This window comes from Falco naumanni, chromosome 9 (genome assembly GCF_017639655.2).
Source record: "Falco naumanni isolate bFalNau1 chromosome 9, bFalNau1.pat, whole genome shotgun sequence".
NCBI classification, from domain to species: domain Eukaryota; kingdom Metazoa; phylum Chordata; class Aves; order Falconiformes; family Falconidae; genus Falco; species Falco naumanni.
In genome coordinates this window covers 40986922-41007943 of record NC_054062.1, presented here as the reverse complement: position 1 = coordinate 41007943, position 21022 = coordinate 40986922, and the positions used below count along the sequence as shown (strand labels likewise).

Genomic DNA, 21022 nt, shown 5'->3' with positions numbered 1-21022 from the left:
GTCACTGTATTCCCAGCCCACTTCTGCTGAAATACTGTCGTTTGTCATTTAAAGGTGTTCTTCAATATAAAAAGTCAAAGACAATTTGGCTAAACCTGAATCAGAATAAAGGATTAGGAAGGCAGAGGAATAATAATACATCAATTTAACAATGTTCTTGCTGTGAATGTAAAAAAAGCATGTCAGTAATCTGCATTGATTACTTGGAAAAAATTCAGAGTGCATGAGCACTCTGTTATCTTTGCACTGCACCTTTTTTTGTTGTGCTTGTACCGATGCATATTTTACAAAGATTAATATGCTCCCACCCAGTCCATACAGTCTTATGAAATCCATGAGGACATGTGGCAAGAACCTATCAGATCTTTTTTACTGCATCTTCCTTGCAAACAGATCAGTAACCAGTGAAGTATTCTTAAGTGAGAGAGTAAAATGAAATGGATTTTTTTATCGATGCAGAGAGATCAGTGGGAATTCAAAATATGAAGTTGCAATATAACATCAGGTTGAGTGAAAGACCTTTTCCCCTGAATTTGAAACAGCAAGTAGCTACCAAAAGAGTGCCTAAAGTAGAAAGGAATCACTAAAAAATGGAAAGGGAACTACTGTTAGCAGATTCTATCAAACTCAATCATTTATCCCCTGTTTACATCTCCTCTTTGCTTGAAGAAACCCCTTTATAACTAACTGAATGCAGTAGCCATATTGGGCCATACGTCATCTCATACCATCCCACTGACCTATTAGAAAGTCAGCTTAACACAGCATTAAAAATAGATATTGTAGAGCCTGGCGCATAAAAGTTTCTATTGACACCAGTTGTACTTGAGTCAGATGCTGAACCCTGTGACTGACTTTTGTTATTAGACTCAACATTAATAAAGTAAATAAGGTTTAGACCTGAAAATTATAAAGATACTTGAAGAAAAGCAACCAACAAGTTCACAATATTCATTCTAATAAAGATCTGCTAAATCCTGAGGGGCTGGGGTAGTAGCCTACTTTCATGGAAAAAACAGTTTTGGAATGAGCAAAGTCTGCATCACAGACTTCAATACACACCACAAAAACTACCAGCAGAGTAACACATTTGGGAGGTTTGCTTGGGAGTGAGGGTGAAGTACAGTGGCAGGCAATGAAAAGCACCTGACAGCACTCATGAGGACAGTTCATATAATATCCATGTCTTTTACCCCTAGTCTAGAAGAACCGTACAGCTTTATGTTGACAAGCATTACAATGAGCTATCTATTTTCAAAACTATCACACTAAAAAGATTTACAGCACATTTACAAGATCTAGCACTAATTTTTTGCAAGAACACACAATGGATCACTATTAAAACACAGACTTAGATCATTCATTTGCCCTGCTAGAAGGCAGGAGCTGTCACCTTCTTTGTCATCAAGACATGTAGGTGAATGAAAGACAGACATAACAATGGATTTATGAGGTGCAACGTAATCTTGCTTTGCTTAAACCAAACATCTGTATAGCCTAACAAATGTCATGCCTTCCTGAATCCTACTTTAAAATCCAAAAGCATATCCATCAAGGCAATTACCCGCATCAAAACCAGCTGTAAATTGAATGCCAGAGATCAAAAAACACAGCAAGATGGTTTCACAACAGCCTTGAACCTCTGATCAGTTCTTCTGGGCATCACAGCCTGTAAGCACAGATTTCAGGAAAACTGCAAAAAATCCACAACTGTCTTCAGCCAAGACTCCTGACTATGACTGCTCCTCTGCTGTGTAATCAGGAGAGCCATGAACAAGCTCTGGCCTCAGCCGGAGCACATTCACTCTGACATCTCAACCAGCCAAGACCCAGGTCAGCACAGTGTGGGGCCTGAGCTGGGGGAAGCCAAAACGCCTTGTGCTTCAGCTCCATTTTTGCTCCCATTTTGCAGTCAGATTATGAGGATGAAGAAAGTTATGTGTTCAAGTAGCAACTATCATGCTAGCAGCACCTTGTTGTCAAGGCAATGAGTAGATCTGTGGAAAAGCAGTAAGGAACGAGAAGAGAAGAATAAAGAAACAAATGCACTAAAAAGGGTACAATGAAGTACCATTAAAAGAAAACAACCTATCTAGTACTTATCACAACTACTGCTACTCTAAATGTAGGTTAAAAATCGAGAAAGTACGGCCAAGTTGCTCACTTCTAATGGACAGGCATAAACAATAATTGTATAGCTAAAAAAGTACCATTTGCTTCACTTGGGTTCTGAAAGCTGCTGTCTTCCATTCTGCAGGATCCAGGCATTCAAATTCCTAAAGAGTTAATCAACCAGCAGTACAAGAAATGAAAGGAAAACAGTAGACCCTGCTGGGAAATGGCAAGGGCTGATGCACATCTCGGATCCATCCCGTGGTTTGCTCATGGGGGGAAGTTGACCGGCAGGTAAAGGTCTGGAGGCTGGCCAAGCTACACACTGCACATACTCCAGAGCAGCACTACACCAAGACCCCAGTCTTCAAATATCTTCAAAAGGACAGCAAGGTAATTCCTGTGAGTAGTCACAACTGGACAACTCACATCCCTCCCTGTATGTCTGGGGCCCCAAATCAGTAATTTCTAAGTGTTTGTCTTTAAGCAGGCTGTGCCAGTGTGCACATTAATTTAAGTCTCAGTTATGAAGAGGAGATAAGTTCGTATACAGAATAGTCATCGCCAGAAAAATATATTGGCCAGTTTCCAAAAAAGGGGTGAGGGGAAGACCTATATGCTGCAGAAGTTCTTGGTTCGTACTTTTCCCCTAATCACCAACTCAATGAGTGCCCCTTTGTTTTTCAGGTCACTCCCCAATTATATATTACATGTTTCCTTCGTTCCACAACCTTTAATTCTTTTCCAGTGTTGCAGAATTAACTGGACAGGGCTCTTAATCTTGTCTCTACAAAGAACTTGTTGTAATTGCAATGAATGCTTCCATTTTGCTGGTGTCTGAAATACGATTTGCAGGGGAAGGGGGAGTGCAGGTTGATGCTAGTCCCATCATTAATAACATTCTTGCGGGGATTGTAGTGGTGGGAGTAAAAATCCCAAAGCTTTTATATAATAATGAGCATGTGTCTGCACGTGAGCTGCTCCTTTAAGAAGCCTTGGGCTAGTGGAAGAAGGGATATCCAGAGAAAAGGCAGCCCTACAGATATAACAGAGGGCAGAGGTTAAATCTGTTGGCATTTTATCGCAGGTATGGTCACCGCATACCCTGTCCCTGAAGGCTTCACTGAATTAGAGGTGTTTGCCATCGGCACTGCCCTGCTGGTCGAAGGTAAGTTCGGCATGGGACCACAAAAGCGATAAGATTTTTGTTCCTATTATTCCTGGTGGGAGGGGGAAGGAAAACTGAAGCAAAGAGCAGCACTTGTGGTATGCTGCCCCAGACCTATGGCGGTCATTGTGGCTACATCACCAGTACTTGTGAGTAAACCAGGGTGAGCTGCCAGCTGTTTGCCAGTGAAGGTCTGCTCTGTATGCATAGCCGCCCTCTGGCAGGGAAGTACCTGCTACTCAGCTTTCGTATCAAGAATTTGTGATGTAAGGTTTTGTAGTTGACTTTTAAAGGCAATTTTATCTTCTTCTGGGGAACATGTTGAAATGGCTGATCATCCCTCAATGAAACAAGGCTTCGAAGGCTGTCATAAAGATAACAGGTCCACAAGAGCCTGTTAACTCTTTGCATACATTCAGATTGCATCGGTAGTGCTGCAGTTAATGGCTCCTGAATAGAAGTGACAAACAGAAAGATACTTGTATGAGATTCAAAAGCTCTCAAACTGTTAAGAAGCAAAACTCCAGGAAGAAGTCCATTTTCATTCAATTTAGCCAATGTAGGCTTTTCTTAAGGCATGTGCCACGTTGAGAAACTGCAACAAAACTACGAATGTATACCTACCTGGCAGCTAGCAAAGGGCAGGCTTGTAGCCAGGATTATTTCAGCCGCTGGTGTGTCTTCTGAGCTACTTCCCAGTCAGGGCCTGGGACCCCATCCCTGCATAGTGCTGCTCACCTGGGGATGCGAGGATCGTGGGGCCCAACAGTAGAGGAGGAGAAGCTGTAAGCACCAACAGAATGGGATATATGCTCATTAGCTCACCCCATGAACACGGAGCATGGGAGAAAGGAGAATGCTTGCCTTCTCCTTGCAGGTGAGCTCAGCTGGAAGGCAGCATCGTATCTGCCTGAAAAGGAAAGCTGGAAGAGCACGGCCAGAAATTCTCCCCTGGAGGAAAGAGAGAAGAAAAAGCTTCTATTCCTGGCCCAGGGGCAAGCTGCTGCCTAAAGAGGGTTCAGGGCTAAACCTGCCTAAGAGCCACTAAGGCATCTGCAGGGCCTGGCAGGTCCTGGCATGACTTTGCACTTTGTCACTGAGGGGTGAGAAGCAGCAGGAGGGACAGGGACACCGTTGGGTGCTGGCAGAGCCCCACAGCCAGGGTCCTGCTGGGGACCAGCTGGTTGTGGTACCAGCACCCTGACAGCTCACCCACCTGTGCCCAGGGGCTGCAGCCTGCCAGGGGGCTTGCAGCTGTTGAAGTCCAAGCAAAGTACCTGCCTGTAACCTGCATTTAAAACTAGATGTGATCTAACACATGTATGTTTTACTAAACACAAGTATTTTCTATAGGGTTTTAGGCAGAACGTGACCAGCAGATTGGCAATAAAATTTTATCTCTGTTGTCTGACTTAGAAGATCAAACTAAATAATTTCTAAAAGACTCTGAGAGAAAGGCAGTGAAGACCTCCTTTTTTGGTGCTGCTTCTAAGTGCAAACATTCTGGGGAAGAGGAAAACCTTGCATTCACTTTATTAACTGGACACGTCTGCTGCTCCAGACATGAAAATGTGTAGCTATTTTAGTTTTTTAATTTAGTAAGTTCTCTATTTGTACACTCACGCTGGCCTTCAAAAAAGCAGAGTGGGTTGAAGAGTGGAGCTTCCAAAAACAGAGGAAAGACAGAAAAAAGTTGGTACAGTAAAAACTGTTCAGCTCTACTTCAAACACGGTCACAACATGCTTCTCCTAAAGGCTTCACTGCATTTGGGAGAACAGGCAGCAGTTTTCACCTTGTGGGTGGGAGGTAAGCTGGCAGGGAGGGAATAAGAACGGCGATCTCTAATGGTTCCAAATATTTCTCCTGCAAATATTTTGTTACATGTTGTGTAATGAAAGACTCCCATCATCTGTTACTCTGGTTATGCCATCAGCCATTAATGCAATTAAGGCAGGAGCAAGATTTCTGACTAGACAAAATCATCCATCTTATGTAACTGCAGAATTAAGACAATAAGCGTAAGTAACTACACTACTTTACAGATTTAGGGGATATGGACATTTTCGTGCTACATCATTTCTCTTTCCAAGAAGAACACGAAGCAAAAGACATACTGCATCTCATGTAACCAAGACTTAGAGGTGGGATGTTGAGTCAGAGCCTCATGAGAGCTAAAATAATTCAGGTTGTCTTGAAAAGGGCATTAAAGGACAAAGCTTGAGTTTAAACCAGTGAAGAATGGGTTTCAGGATGGCACAGCTTTGCCCTGGGTGAATAGCTGGGGTTGCTTGGATGCTCCTCTCTGAGGACCAACGTTAACTTATTTTTAAAAAAATCTATCAGTGACTGCTTTTTATAATTAGATTATACCTTTCCATGTATAGTCTATTGACTAAGGGCAGTAATAAGATTGAGCTGGTGTGATTCAAGCACTGTCTACGCTAACCTTAAACAGAAGGCCAAAGGGAGGCAGGCTGACAAACACAGCTGAGGGATTTCTATGCTTAAACACAAAAGAATGTTACTATTGATATTAAACACAACTCATTCTCTACCAAAGACAGGCTGGGAGATGTGGGCACCAGCAGCATGTGCTGGCTGTGAGCCCCTCTGAAACTGCCTCCCCTGCATCTCCCTCGCTCTGACCCACGTGTCCCTGTACGGAGCCTGGCAATCAGGTTTCTCTATTAAAACAAACAACAGAATTACAAATAAGATTAAAACATTTCTGCTCCACATGACTGGCCATATCCCTGTGTCCTGGTTCCAGCTGGGATACAATTAATTTTTTTCTTAGTAGCTGGCACAGTGCTGTGTTTTGGATTTAGTATTTAGTAGAATCATGTTGATAACACACTGATGTTCCAGTTGTTGCTAAGCAGTGCTTGCTCTAAGTCCAGGACTTTTCAGTTTCCTATGCTCTGCCGGTGAGGAGGGGCACAAGAAGCCAGGAGGGAGCAGAGCCAGCACAGCTGACCCAAACTAGCCGAAGGGACATTCCATACCACAGAACATCATACTCGGTATATAAACTGGGGGACCTGGCCGGGGGGCCCTCATCACTGCCTGACGACTGGCTGGGCACCGGTCAGAGGGTGGTCAGAAACTGTATTGTGCATCACTTGGGGTTTTCCCCTTGGGTTTTATTCCTCACTCCCTCTCGTCTTCATTAAATTATTATTGGGTTTATTATTACTATTATATTTTACTTCATTTCAATTATTAAACTGTTCTTATCTCAACCCATGGATTTTACCTTATTCTTCTCCCCGTCCCACTGGGGGTGGGGGGAGGAGAGATTGAGAGGCTTCGTGCTACTTAGTTGCTGCCCGAGGTTAAACCACGACACCCTAATGCAGTTTGAAGCGTTGGCTTCAGCTGTCACCTCTGACTTCTCTCCTGAAAGTCTTTAGCTTGCATGCAGGCTGTAACCACTACAGATACATTCCCTGTGCATAAGTTCCCATAGTAATTATTGCTCTCTCATTAAAGAATACAGCAATATAATTGTAGATATTTCCCATTTCTAGTGGAATCAAACCAAACAATTCTATATTTCAGCCCTGCTTGGCTTCTGTCTGAATGGCTTGACAATTATTTCTTTCCGAAAAATCAAAGAACTCCGAACACCCAGCAATCTGCTGGTTCTCAGCATTGCACTGGCCGACTGCGGGATCTGCATCAATGCATTCATCGCTGCCTTCTCCAGCTTCCTAAGGTATATCTTATTTTTCCTAAAGGAGGATCAGAAGAACCACATTAAAACTTACAGCTTAAGTCCTAAGAGGTCAAATTAATTAAATCACTCTTTTTCTACATACCATCTAACCAACCTTCTCATTCTCTCAATCTGAAACAGCAAAATGAAATTCTATATAGTTCCACCAGGCAAGTAAGAAAGCAGACTATACCGAATATAATCAGTCTTATAATCTGTTGACGATTATAGAAGACATTTAACCACACAGTGGTTATAGTAGAAGCTACTTGAATATCAAAACAGTTGTACATTTCATTTACCTAAACCTCTAGACTGACCCCAAATTCATCTGCAAGCCTTTCTAGTTTTTTATGAACTTTTCCATTAAAGCACTTATTTGAGAAGTTTGTGGAAAATAAAAATGCAGATCTGTTAGCAGGGAGTTCCCATCAGTTATGACACATTTGATTTCCCACATTTTCCCACATGCAATCATTTAATCAGAGGACAGAAACAATATCAAGCATTTCAGTGAACAATTACAATAAACAAATCACAAGTAAACCATAATCAAAAAAACTACCACCACCCTATAAAAAAGCTGATGAATAATTCCACTTAAGTAGCATATTTTTAAACTCTGAAAATACCTTTAATAGAGACTAGAAATATATTTCAAATCAATATATGGTTCTTTTAAATGGGAACGGAAGTTTCCCAGCCTCCCAAGCAGACGTGTTTCAAAGGGACTTCCAGGGGTAGTCTCCTAATGAGTTATACTGGTGTTCTGTAAATGCCTGGGAAAGGAGATTGAAGATTTCCACCTCACAGCCAGCTTTATGAGCATAAGAGTCAGGTTAGATGAACACGGGAAGCAAAAAAGCCATGGCTCCTTACCATGGGTGACCAGGTAATTGAAGGGTCATGTCAGCAGATGTCAGCTACATGAGACTATCCCATAGTTCTTTTCAAGCTATGTCTGCAAAGACATTTGGATGCCTCAGTCTTGCTATCAGGAGTATTTTTATTCGTTGTGAATGTTTATGCTGTATTGCATGGTGAACATTGACTTTCTAGAAGTTTATTACTCATTTGCTACTTTCGCATGTTGACAAATTGGCTGACAAATTTGAAGATATGGATAATTGGATGAAATGTAGATTTCAAATTAAAAAAAAAAAAACACAACAACTTTCCAATACATAAATGCAGGGTTATCTTTTCTTCTCCATATTAAGAGTAAAAATAGCTGTTGTGCTGTATCAGACATTACAGCAAGATAAACGCTGGCAAATACCTAAAGGCACCCACAGTAACATCTTTCACAATGTTTCTCAGACTCAGAAAGCAAGGTCACAGTCTATCATTTCACCCTCTCCGTTAATGTAATTTCCAAACATGTCTTCACCTTTTTCTATCGTTTTCTTAACATATTCTTTTTTGTTGGCAGATACTGGCCCTACGGTTCTGATGGCTGTCAAATTCACGGATTCCAGGGCTTCCTCACAGCACTAGCCAGCATTGGCTCCAGCGCTGCGGTCGCCTGGGACCGGTACCATCACTACTGTACAAGTAAGGGCTACAATTTACCTAGCAGCCTTACCCAGATCCTGCTATAAAGCAGCTTGCTTAGATTTCAGAGAATCAAAGCAAGCACACATTTATTATCTGCATATCTTATATGTAAGTTTATTTGCCTTACACGCTAGAGAGAGAGCAAATATAAACAATCTCTCCAAAGGACCTCTTCCATATGGGGGGCACTAACCAGCCACCATCAGGAGATATTTCCTCTTCCAGATCACATCCAAGTTGTGACCTGCCTGCCATGTTTTCATTTTCTCCGTAAGTAATCTTCAGTGTCCCAAACAAAATTCAACTCCCCATATTGAAGAATAATCTATGCCCCTTGGGCTTCTACCCAACACCTTGCTGTGTACCAAACAGATCTTTGTGTCTATGCAGAGTTTACTAATTACAGGTAAATTTGGTGTAGCCAGAGAGATGCCCCTGCAGAGAGAGCAGCTGGAGCAGAGCCCATGGCAAAGCACTAGCCCAGAGGTATGATCATGCAGACAGAGCTTCAGCAGTCCCATTGTGTGACATGATGCATGGGCGCTTTGGGGTGCCAGAACCATTTGTGGGGTTTATGCTACTTTCCAAGCCCCCTTATGAAGACTGGAACTCAGTACATTTGTTCCCAAGAAAAGAACAAATTATCTGCTAGTTTCAATAAGAGCAGCAGAGCCGTTTTTAAGTACTGATAAGAGGAGGAATATGTTGGTTTTCTTCTTTTAGTGAAGGTCATTTTTTGTTTTTTCTTGCAATTTAGTTTTTAAGTAGCTCTGACACCTCAGCTGGATTTAATGGAAATCTAATATTAGACAGGGAGATCAATGCAGGAAAGTAAATTTGCCTTTTTTGTGGACTCATGAAAGCATATTTTTGATTTAGGTGAGAAATAGGGATTGACAGGATGTCAAACATATGGATTTATACATATAGATATGCTCTGTCTTCTCTCACAGAACTTCCTCCCAAACTTCAGCAGTACTGCATTTCTGCATTCATTCATGTAACGTGAGTGGAAATTTCTGCTGAATGAGGGTGCTGGGTTGAATTTAGCATCTGTGGAGACTGCTAGGATTTACGCTGGGACTCCAACTGCACTCCAGCCACCACTATGGATGGGGAGAGCAGAGGAATAACCATATTCTCTTAGCACAGAGGTCAGGGAGCACAGCCAAGGGCATTATTACCTGCTGTAAAACAAACTAGCAGCCTTGTTAGCACTAGAACTGCCAAACCCCACTTCCCTGTGAATATAGGGCAAGGGATGATGTTGCTTTTGTCTGATAAGATAGACTTGTGCTGACAGCTGTATGGGGTGCTCACCTCTCCCCAGACACCAACTTCCACTGTAAACGCAGCAATGTGGTACCTGCCAGTTCCCTCTTCCCTCACCAGTGTACTTCTAAGTAGCCAGTGTTTTCAAAAGTTATTAGAAAACAACCGAGTGGCAAACACAATCTCATGGCTGTCATTATGAAAAGGGAAAGAGACACAATATGAAATGCAAATTTATTCTGAAAGGGCAACCTAGCACTCCGTAATACCAGGAATGCCCTGATCCACACTGTTTGGCCATTTCAGCAGTCTCCCAGCTCTGCCCCCAGAGAGAAATGGATGAGGTCCTCCCACGCAGACCTGCAGCTTTCCTGGTTCCCACTACAGCCAGGCTCTTCCCAGAGGAGTGAGCACTGCAGAGCACTTCACATAACCACACCATTCCCAAAAAAACTGCGTCCCTTCAACAATGCTGATAGGCAAACAGAGCCCTCCTTTTCTTGTGCTAAAGTGCAGGTTTCTCAGACCACAAAATATTTCCTAAATGGAAGTGTAAAAACGGGCTGGGGAAGAAGCGGCTGAGCTGCAACGCCTCAACTGCCTCTGCCATTAGCGTCCACGCTGCATTTCAGGCATGGCCTCTGTAGGAATAAAGCAGCAAGTGCTAAAACACACCCAGAGCACGCAGCAAACAAGTTCAATCTGATGATCCCATTGAGGGTGGAAAGGTTGCCAACTTTTTGTGCTGCAACTTTTGTCAAGAATTCAGCTCAGGCAAGGAAATGTTCTTTTTCGTGTCCAGACAAAGGCCCCAAATAATGCAGGCTGTAGGCTAAATCCATACTAACACCCTTTAGATACTAAAATGTGCTTGGAGCTAAAGAGTAGCATCTGTATTTTTACAAGAGAGATAGCCTGAAAATAAACATGTCTTTGGAAAGACATTTTACTCTCCGCAACATTGACTTTAATGCTTTTGTGTCACGCACTCCTCCAGTCAAGAGCATACTACATTAAGAGCACAGACAGAGAGACCCTCAGGGCACAAGCTTCTTTACTTTGCTCAAATTGTTACTTACCGATGGCCAAGCATTGCGGCTGTTCCTGAACGTTTTGAACAACAAAACCAAACCAAAACCAAAAACCCAGAAGGCCTTAAAAGCTGGAGCGCAGTTGGAGTCCCAGCACAAATCTCCAGCCCTGCTCTGTGGCTATTCCAGTAACACCAGCCACTTCTAGTTTCATCCTGCACAAGCTGATTGCGAGAAAGATTAAGTCATATCTCATAGATCTGATACATCAAGCCTGCTGGCGATACTACGTCCTCAATTCATACGTTAAACTCCTGTTGACACTGGTGTGTGCTGTGTGCCTATACAGGAGGTACAAAATACCTTTGCCTAAAAAAACAAAGTTATCAATGTTTTATCTTTTCCCCCAGAACTGGCACTCCTTCCAGGTTCAATTACATCACCTCCAATGTTTTTGTTATGTCCTAACAGTTTCCTGAGAAACATTTGTTGAGGCATTCCTCAGCCTGATGCTCGGTTATCCACTATCTGTATTTCTGAGGAAGAGCGAGCTGAGTAGAATGTGAGAGATTGCTACTATGATGAGGGAAAATGTGATTTTTCAGCCATTCTGGATGCTAATAACACAAATGTGTTCACCAACATCCTGAAAATTAAGCAGGTTTTTAAGTTTGGAAGTCGATGTAACCCTCAAGTGACAAAGATCTAGCCTTTAAAGCATATTGATAACTAGATATGTCACTCACCAGAAAACAGGTTGGTATTGATTGGCATATGGAAGAAAATAGCATGACCACCACACATGACAGGGAAGCTGTAGTTTCAAGGCATTTTACTCTTCCCCTCACTTGATTTCTTCATCCCAGGCAACTCTCTTTTTATCCCCTAAATGTGGCCTTGGGGCCCGTGAGATGCTGCTTTCCCAGCAAGGAGAGGATGACAGAAATCTATAGACTAAAGGTATGCCGTGAGAGGAGAAAAGGCAGAGGAGTCCAAAGGGTTTCAATATCAAATGCGTACAAGTTGGGAAAACATATACTATTGTATTTCAAAATTTGATCGTTAAGGGAGGAAAGGAGAAAACAAGCGGGTTTATGTTAGTGCCCAACAGGGAAGGAGGAAAGGGCAAACTCAGAAAAAGCTGCCTGTCAACAGCCAAGCATTCGGGACAGAAGATGACATTTCATAGCAAGGTTAGCTCTCCCTCCCCGGCCATTCGAATGAGGACAACGCCCCAAATTATGTTCTTAACATAGCGAGGGAGGAAGGAAGCAGCAGCCCTGGAGGTCCCGCTGGAGCTGGGCGCAGGCAGGCAGGGGGCAGCTGGTGGACAGCCTGGGGGGCAGCCACCCACCACAGAGACATCTTTGTAGAAGGTGTTTAGATCTAACGCGCGGCTCATATTTGCGAGAGGATAGCACGCTGCCATCAGCGGTTTGTGAAGAGGGGAAAGATCCTGGTCAGGTTTTTTCCTTTCATAACCACAGCATAGAGCTACAGCTTTAAAAGGAAAGAAAAAAGATCTTGAAGATTTTACACTCGCATTTAAGAATTAGAGGGAAATGGAAAATCTGAGGTGATTTATGTCAGTACTTTTCTCAACATTACAAAAGAAAAGATGAACAAAATCAGCAGGGATTTCACAGCAGCATTCAATTTCAAGAAGAAGAATTGCAGGGAGTTTTGTCAAATCCTTAATTCCTTGAATAAGTAAACCTAGGTTGTTGTATCAGTATTCAAAGATTAGCAAACTACTGTTTGCTCCAAGTTGCAGCTGTCAGCTCTGTCAAACTAGGAGCAAGTCCTTACCTGCTGCCACACTGACTGCAGCCACCCTGCCACACTTCCTTCATCTAGTTTTGCACCTGCATCAGTTTTCCCTGACAAAATGCCAATGTTTATACAGATCTTGCATTTTCACTGAAGCAGAAGGTAATCACAAAGACAGCTTTGTGACCATGGAGAACCACAGAAAAAAAAAAGAAAAAGATCATTGGAGTAAAAAAATTCCCTTTATTAGGGTATTTTAAAGAGCTTTTTCTAATGATAAGCACAAAAGAAGCTATTATGCAGTAAACCTTTCTTATTCCTACAAAAGATGAATACTTGTGAACACCAGTGACTAGTGTTTTTTGCACTGCAGTTGAAGTAGGTACCAACACCTATTTTACTCATGACCAATACATATTTTCAGACATTTTTGGGTTTGACAAACTTTGCCAATTTTAAGTGATGCATGCCATGAAGTCTGGCACAAGGCATATTGTTCTGGAATATATCAGCTATAACAACCGTTTGCAAGAGCAAGGAGAAGGTATTATTTTTTTTTTTCCTCCATCCTAGAAAATCCTGTTGACCTTTTCTTTGAGAAATTCCTTTTGAATTTCAGTCTGAAATCTAGCTGAAATGGAGCCGCTCAGAGATGTATTTTTTTGCTTTTTCTGTGAAAATCAGCTAAATGTTTGACCAACTTACAAATCTTAAAAAAAAAATCTAAATTCCTAAGTGTTCCCACAGACTAAAGACTGAGAAATAGTTTATGATTAGGTCACTAAGAACTGGCCAGTGCAGTCAAAAGGATTAAAGTTCCATGCTCTATCTACCACTTCCTAAAATTTAAGCTTTTGGCATCACAATTTTAGTGATCTTTAAATAATGGGGTGGGGTGCAGTGTGTGTGTTTATAAGTATGACCTCTTTCTCTTCCAAAGCAATCACAGAAGCCATTTCAAATCCCCTGCATTAATATTTCACTGTATGGAAAAGAGAAGCTTCCTCCTCAGTTTTCAAGGAGAGAAAGCCAGAGTACAAGAGTGATTAGACTTAATAGGACCAAATTGCCAGCACTGGCCCCTAATTAGGAATTATATCCTTAAGCATATGCTGGACTTTACACATACACACTTAACTGAATTAGGATCTACATCACTATTACATTAAATTTTATCAGGCAAAAAATAAAAGGCATTTAAGGTATAGCAATGGCCTGCTCTGCACAAAACCAACTGAACTGCTCTTAACTTGCTCTCTTGGCATCAGCCCCCCCAGAAGAGGCCATTTTTGCCATGTGAACAGAGCACAATTCTTTCACTGTTCTTGTAAGGCAAGTATTTTTTCTGGGTAAAATAATATCAAGTGTGTTTAATTTTACATTCATACATTTTTAGCTACTTCTGATGTGTCATTAAATCTTTTCTGGAGGGTCAACAGGCAGGTGATTTCACCAAGGCTATTTCACCATTAGTCTCATTTTGCAAAAGGCCAAATCCAGAACGAAAAAAAATCTGATTTTCTTAGGTTTTATTCTTTTTCTAGTGTCCAAAATAGATTCCTTATGTGTGAGGAGACAGAAGGAGCAGTGGGAAGAGTCACCATGCTCCTTGCTGGTGCAGCTGGCGTCGTGGGCTCTTCAGCACGGGCATGATTAGAGACATTAACCTCCGTAACAAAATTATCCAGGGGTTGTTTTGTTTGGTTTTTTACACGCAAGCAGTTAGGCTAAACCACAACGTACTACAGTTGCGGGAAAGCCTGCCTGCCTCCTCCATGAAGAAATATGCCCCGTGTCTTCTGAAGCTTCCAGTCTTTCATTCCATTCATTGACCTATTCCTATGGCATTTTACATAATTGGATGAGATAGGCACAAGTAGTATTTTTTTCCTAATTTTATAATAAAAATGATCAATGCTGAGCTTTGCATTTCCTGTTCCAGGCTAAGCAATCATCTTGAGGGCAAAATAATTTGATCTGCAGTATTTTTAGAACAAGGTGCGTTGTCAGGTTGTATATAGATATTGACATACATATTGATGAGCAGTGATTTTAGAACAGGGTATATTTAATATCCATGCATGCCCTGCACTCTCAGCAGGGCAGGGGGGAAGCGGGCAAGGGCTGGGGAGGCTGTGCGGAGTCACATCTCTGATCTGACCCACAGCCTGCAGCAGGGCTCGAGTTCTTCCAACACTATTTGTTGCACTGCTCTGTTCATTCAGCTGCTCTCTGCCTCATCTGAGTCTGCAAACACATTCCCAAAGCACAAGAATCTAATATTTGTAACAGCAGCTGTAACTCCAGCATGGTACAAAGCTAAACAGCAATACAGCACTTGTCTAAGTAAAGCACCCAAAAGGGAAGAACAATTTGCTCTTTCCTAAAGTTTAAAAGCTTCCTTCCTATTTTATGCAAGGTTGATTGCTCCAGGCTCAGGTCGCCTTCAGGCTAGAAAACACCAACAGCTGCTTGTTTCTGCCCAAGGCCCCAGGGCTGGGGTGCTTGGCACTGGCCCCACCGAGCCAGGCAGCTTTCCACGGTGGTTTCATTCCAGGTATGCGTACCCCCTTTTCCTTTCTTGCAGGGAGCAAGCTGCAGTGGAGCACGGCCATCTCCATGATGCTGTTTGCATGGCTCTTTGCTGCCTTTTGGGCTGTGATGCCCTTGCTGGGATGGGGGGAATACGATTACGAACCCCTCCGAACCTGCTGCACCCTGGACTACAGCAAAGGGGACAGGTGAGTGCAGGGGCCAGCTCCCGGGGGGGGGGGGAGCTGCCATCCCCTGGGGTGGTCTCAACAGCACACCGAAGCCCCCAGCCATCCTCCATCGTTGGTGCTGGGGCAGATCTCCCTCCCCAGTGGCTGGGACAAGGCAGGCATGACCCAAGGCTGCCCTGACTCACATGGCACCATCTGGGAATGGCTGAAGTCAGCTTCCTCCATGGCAGAGGCTAGTGCTCAGGTTTCTGCTGCTCCCTTGCTCATCTATAAACTGCATCTTTTCTGGGTTTAGGACTTGAAACTCTTTCAGAATGAGGGGGTTTTTTTAATGCATTCCAGTACAGATGTCCGAGTAGGGATGCTTGGGTTTAGAAATCAAACACCTGTTGTGATTTTCTATGACACTATCCATCCCATACACAACAGCGTGGCACAACTTAACCAGCCTTCAGCAAACACTGCATGTAAAGCATGTTGACAAAACTGGTTTTTCCCATTTTAAAAATACAAGTTAATGAATATTTACAGCAAGTTTACAGAGATGCCTTAGAGAGGAATTAACAACCTCTTTTTTCTTTTTCGCTCCTCCTCACCCTTTCCAGAAACTATATCACATTTCTTTTTGGTCTATCCATTTTCAATTTCATGATCCCGGGCTTCATCATGCTGACGGCCTATCAGTCCATACACCAGAAGTTCAAGAAAAGTGGGAACTATAAGGTAAGAAAGCTTCCCCCACTCCTGCAACCGCCTTGCCAAAATAGGACTGCATCCAACAGAGACAAAGTCCTCAAAAAGCCAATTTCTTTCACAGAGGCTTTGGCTCAGCTCCTTCTGCGCTAGCTCCCCAGCGTTACTGGAGCAGGAGGGTAGCACAACGCAGGATGGAGCTACCCAGAAAGCTTGTGGAAACCCCATCCTTAGATATTTCAAGATTTGACCAGCCAGCCACACCTGCTCCAACCCAGTGCATTACAAACCACTCCCTGTCAAAGCAGAGGTTGGACTAGTGACCCTGAGGATTCCCCTCCACCTACACTGGTCCAACTCTAGCTACAAAACAAGCACACAGCATGCAGTATATTTGGTAATAGCATATCAGTATTTATCCAGAGAAACATTGCTCAGGAAGGATCATTATTTCCTGCTTTGCTACAGGCTCTAAGCTTATCACTGAGGCAGCCAGCCAGAACTGCAGCACTACAGGGAAACACACAGGCACCCCGTGGGGGCAAAGGGCCTTCCTATGCACATCGTGTTTACACTTGGTTGAGGAAATTCAGAAACCTTTATGAGCTGGAAACAAAGGAATTGCTCTGGCGTGGCAGGTTTATGGGAATGTAATGTGGTGATTATATGAGTTCTTAGGTGCAGGCTGTACAGTCTGGGGCACTATCCGTGGCTGGCAGGCACAGCCCGACCCCCGCACTTGGTAAAGGCAGCCAGTGCTCAAGGGGGATGTTATACTGGCAAAGAGACAGTCAGGCAGACTGGTTTGTGGCTGTCTGGAATAAACACGTGTACCCTCTGCACAGTTCTTAAACAAATCTCAACGTTCATTATTATAAGTATCACCTTTTTTTTTTTTTTTCAGTGAGTTTATGCAATAGAGTGCAATTTCTTTCTTAGAATATTCTGTAGACTAGTTAAGATGCAGAAAATTTAAGGATTAAGTTTATCTTCCCTATGCATTAATATTTATATGACACTTGGGAACAGCTATCCATGAACAGCATGGATAAGGCCCTAGCAAGAAGGACAGAGGAGTCCTACTACCACAACACAGCTGCTGCTGCTGCATCCATCTGTTGTGCTGCCCTAGTAGTGGCTCCACAGAGCTTTTTTTGTCTGCAAGACCCTCTGAGAAGTCAGAAAAATGTTCTGTATTTAAGTGTCTATGTTGCCCCCCCAGCAGCAATTACTGGCCATGGCTTCTCCATCTAGCACACAAACTGATTTAACTGATCTGCCATAAGGTGCTTTGGCACCTCTGCCCAGGAGAACTGCCACTCACCACCCCACCCCCATGGACAGGGGACTTGCTGCACAGGCAGCCCTCGATGCAGAGGGAGCTATGCTCACACACGTCCAACATGCACGGCAAAGCAGCAGCAATACTGCACATCCTGCTGGCTGATCCCCTCCTGCTACAGAACACAAACCATGGTCTCACAGGATCTGTCCCATCTGCCTGTGGCAGTATGCTGCTGGGAAGCACAAAAGAATTTATTGTTCTTGTTTTTCAGTTTAATACTGGTTTACCATTGAAGACGCTGGTCATCTGCTGGGGTCCCTATTGCCTTTTATGCTTCTACGCAGCAGTTGAAAACGTGATGTTCATTTCACCAAAATACCGCATGGTACGTCTATGCCACCTGAGGGAATTCAAACGCTGACATTCTCCTTACTCCCCTGTCTCCGTTCCTACGGAACGAGGCCAATTTACTCACAATTGAGTTTACTTGTTATAACATATATATATAACAAGCAGATCATTTCCTCAAAGCATTCTCTTCATCTACCACTTAAGGCAAAACCTCTAAGCACAGTGATGTAATGGGCATTATATTACTGCTTTGATCAAGCTACTGTTTAGGAAGTTGGGGGCTTTTTTCTTCAGCAGTTAGGGGTCTATAGCCTGAACTGCCCCATGGTTTGAGGGAGCTTTTGTGTCCTTCCCAGAGTCAAGGACCTGCCCAGAATTTTCAATTTTGAAGAGACTGTTTGTCTCGTTCATTTTTTAACATTTCTCTCTCCTCAGGAAGACTGCAATTGATCACTCTTAAGGTTATGCTGCCTCCTTTTTTCCCTTTTTTCTATGAGTCTTAACTCTAAGGCTACCTCTGGGCCTCAATAATATCACATTAAACCTTTCAACTTTCATTCAGTCCCCAAAAATTAGCCCAGTTTCAAGTCACCAAATGCATTACTGTACTTCGGTATTCAGCTTCCCACATAAAATGTGTTAGCAATATCAGCCCACTTATCCATCAGAAGGTGTCCGTGGCACACCCTTCACTCCTCCGAAGTGTTTGCATTCACTCTTAAATGAAATATCCCAGTTTCAGGCAATGCTGATCTAAATTATTTCTCCTGGAGACTATAATTTCCTGAGCAATGGACTCCAACTGACCAAATTGCTTTTACCTCTCATCTCTCTGGGGGCAGCAAGCTGCTCATGTTGGAGACTGGCATTTGTTTGGTAAAGGGAAACTGAGCCCAGGCTGAAATCGGCCAACCAGCCTCTCAGTGCATCATCCTATTAATAAATACTGTGTCTCATGACAGATTCCTGCTGTTATTGCCAAGACTGCACCAATGGTGAATGCCTTTGTATATGCCTTGGGGAATGAGAACTACAGAGGAGGAATATGGCAGTTCCTCACAGGACAGAAGATTGAGAAAGAGGTTGATAACAAAGCTAAATAACCCATTACGGCATCAAGCAAAATTAATGCAGGTACACCACTGGAAGCAAAACGCTAGAGAAAACTACGTGTGTTCTCTGATATGTACGTGCAAAGGTGGTTGGTTCCACATTGGAAAGGCCGTGCATTGGCTACAAGCAATGAAGCACCGAAAGAAAGCCCTCCAGATAACTGTCCAAACCATCACGAGCTGCTTGTCAAACAAGCTGCCTTAAACCTGTGTTGATTGTCATCACTCTCATTTTATATGTCACTGCGAATAAACTATGTGCTGGAAAGCGTTATTTTTTTCCCTGATATTCTAATTTGCTGAGCTTTTATGTTAAACAAAGTAGGGTATTCATTTATCCAGCGAGGCCTCCTCAAATCAATCTGTGCAGTTTGTCCATATGGTAATGTCTGGATTACAAAAAGATTAAAAGGAGTATCCAGTATTACACCACATGTCTGTATAAGTAGCTTGTTCATCTGAATAACATATCTTCCCCACAATGGGAGTTCCCAAATTTCCATGATGAGTCTGCCCTCCTAATTCCATAAAAACATATCAGTAGGCATTTTACCCCAATAAGGAATATTAGCTTGGCTCTGGTTCAAATGAATTAGTGTGTGACATTCAGCTTTGCACATGCTAAACTGCATCAGATTTTGTAGCTGCTGCTTACCAGGACAATCAACAAACTCACAGTCCATCAGAAAAACATCCAGCTTTTTATCAGACACTGAGAAAAAACTCAGGGGAGGTATGGGTCATATTATGTTCTATAAGCGTCATAAAAATAAAAATTAACTTCACATCTGCCATTAACTTCCCGTATGCTCTACAAGAGTGAGAACAATGACTGTATCAGTTGTGACTGAAGAGTCTGAGCAATTAAAAAGCCACTTATTTTATAATTATCAGAATTTGTATATGTTTTAAACTATTAGAAATGTCCATTTTAAATATTTGTATTTGCTCGTGTTGCTCACATTGCCTACAGGATGAAAAACTGTCAGTTGATGTCACCTGTTATTACAAGATGTGTCTCAATGACCCATTTACAAAAAATATGTGTGTGACACACAAAATAGAAGGGATTGTGCATACAAAAAGCCAAACCTAACTGACTTTTATCAGGATCGTATAGTTCATTTCCAAGCATTGACAGTGAAAGAGCTTTTGAAGCTAACCAAAGCAATTTGATCTGTCCCTGTGATGCTTTCGAACATACGAGAAGGGAAAACGCTTGCATGTGGGTTACAAAAGGGTAAGGAAAAATAGTTACGTATGGGTTACAAAAGGGTAGATGGTGCAATCCTGGAAGCTAAACAATCAGTGGGTAGAACAGACATTCCCACCATGGCTAGAGACAGGAGATAAATGTCATTTGTCACAAGTAAGCAGCAGGATCCCATTCGGAGATGTGCTTTGGGACTTGTGAGGCTCAGTCTAGTCACAAACCACCTGACAGAGCAGTGAATTACACCATGACAAAATTATTCAGAGTAATCACATCTAAAGCTGACAGCTAAGACTTACATCTTAGGTACCCATAATATTAAGTGAGCAGATGACAAAATGTTTGCACCAATAAGCACAAAATAATGTGTATGGGCAGAAAATTACCTTTAAGTATGTATCTACAGTGACAGGCTCTGAATCTGTAATTACCTCTTTCTCGGGAAAGAGACCTGGCCAGGCCTTGAAATCATCAGTTCACTTGTCAGCAGGGTCATACTGGCAAGTCACAGCAGAATGCTAAAAAACTCTAAAAAAAAGGAATAGGAAACAAAAGCCGACACATGGTCACACCACTTGAAAGCCACAGTGCTCAGACATTGAATAAGACGCATAGTTTGGGGCATTCCAACCCACAGAGGGCATAGACAGCCTAGAAAAGGGCTGCAGGGATGATCAAACATGAAGGAGAAGCTTGAACACAGCAGGGATGAAACTAAGGAGAGTGCTGACTCAGGAGAGGTAGCTGCCGAGGAGACTGACACCACCTGATTGAACCAGGGGTTCGGGGATGTGTAGAGGGAATGATTGTTTGCTGCTTCCAACAGCACAGGAATGACAGGACACGCAGTAAAATTAAATTGAGCAGTGTGTTTTCTGAACTTTGCAGTCTGAGGAGTGGTCTTCATGTTTGCTTACTGAAACACATTATGGCTTACCTAAACGATACTGTAATAGTGTAATAAACAACAGCTTAAGACATTTGGTTACGGTCTGAGTCCCCTTTGCCTTAAAGGG

The 21022-nt window shown here is 42.7% G+C and overlaps 2 protein-coding genes across 3 annotated transcripts in view; one reads left to right on the top strand and one right to left on the bottom strand.

The window, feature by feature from the left end:
* LRIT1 (leucine rich repeat, Ig-like and transmembrane domains 1) overlaps positions 1-21022 on the bottom strand; it is a 55662-nt gene that overhangs the window by 23512 nt on the left and 11128 nt on the right. The window contains exon 1 of one of the 2 annotated variants that reach the window (XM_040607502.1): positions 1565-1652. The exons of the other annotated variant lie outside the window; for it this stretch is intronic. The gene's annotated coding sequence lies outside the window, so the exon portion shown is untranslated. Of the gene's footprint in view, positions 1-1564; positions 1653-21022 lie in introns of those variants that run through there. 2 annotated transcript variants of the gene reach the window in all.
* Positions 3052-19067, top strand: RGR (retinal G protein coupled receptor). Its single transcript, XM_040607507.1, has 7 exons — positions 3052-3280; positions 6843-6999; positions 8432-8553; positions 15217-15370; positions 15958-16075; positions 17602-17715; positions 18644-19067. Exons 1-7 carry the CDS (start codon positions 3202-3204, stop codon positions 18782-18784), a joined length of 885 nt encoding a protein of 294 aa, XP_040463441.1. The 5' UTR covers positions 3052-3201; the 3' UTR covers positions 18785-19067.

Bases quoted from the DNA above. Each gene is read 5' to 3' on its own strand.
- RGR (XM_040607507.1), top strand. From the start codon at position 3,202: ATGGTCACCGCATACCCTGTCCCTGAAGGCTTCACTGAATTAGAGGTG. The intron at 7,000-8,431 runs GTATATCTTATT...TTTTGTTGGCAG, and splicing joins GCCTTCTCCAGCTTCCTAAG to ATACTGGCCCTACGGTTCTG. The intron at 17,716-18,643 runs GTACGTCTATGC...GTCTCATGACAG, and splicing joins TTTCACCAAAATACCGCATG to ATTCCTGCTGTTATTGCCAA.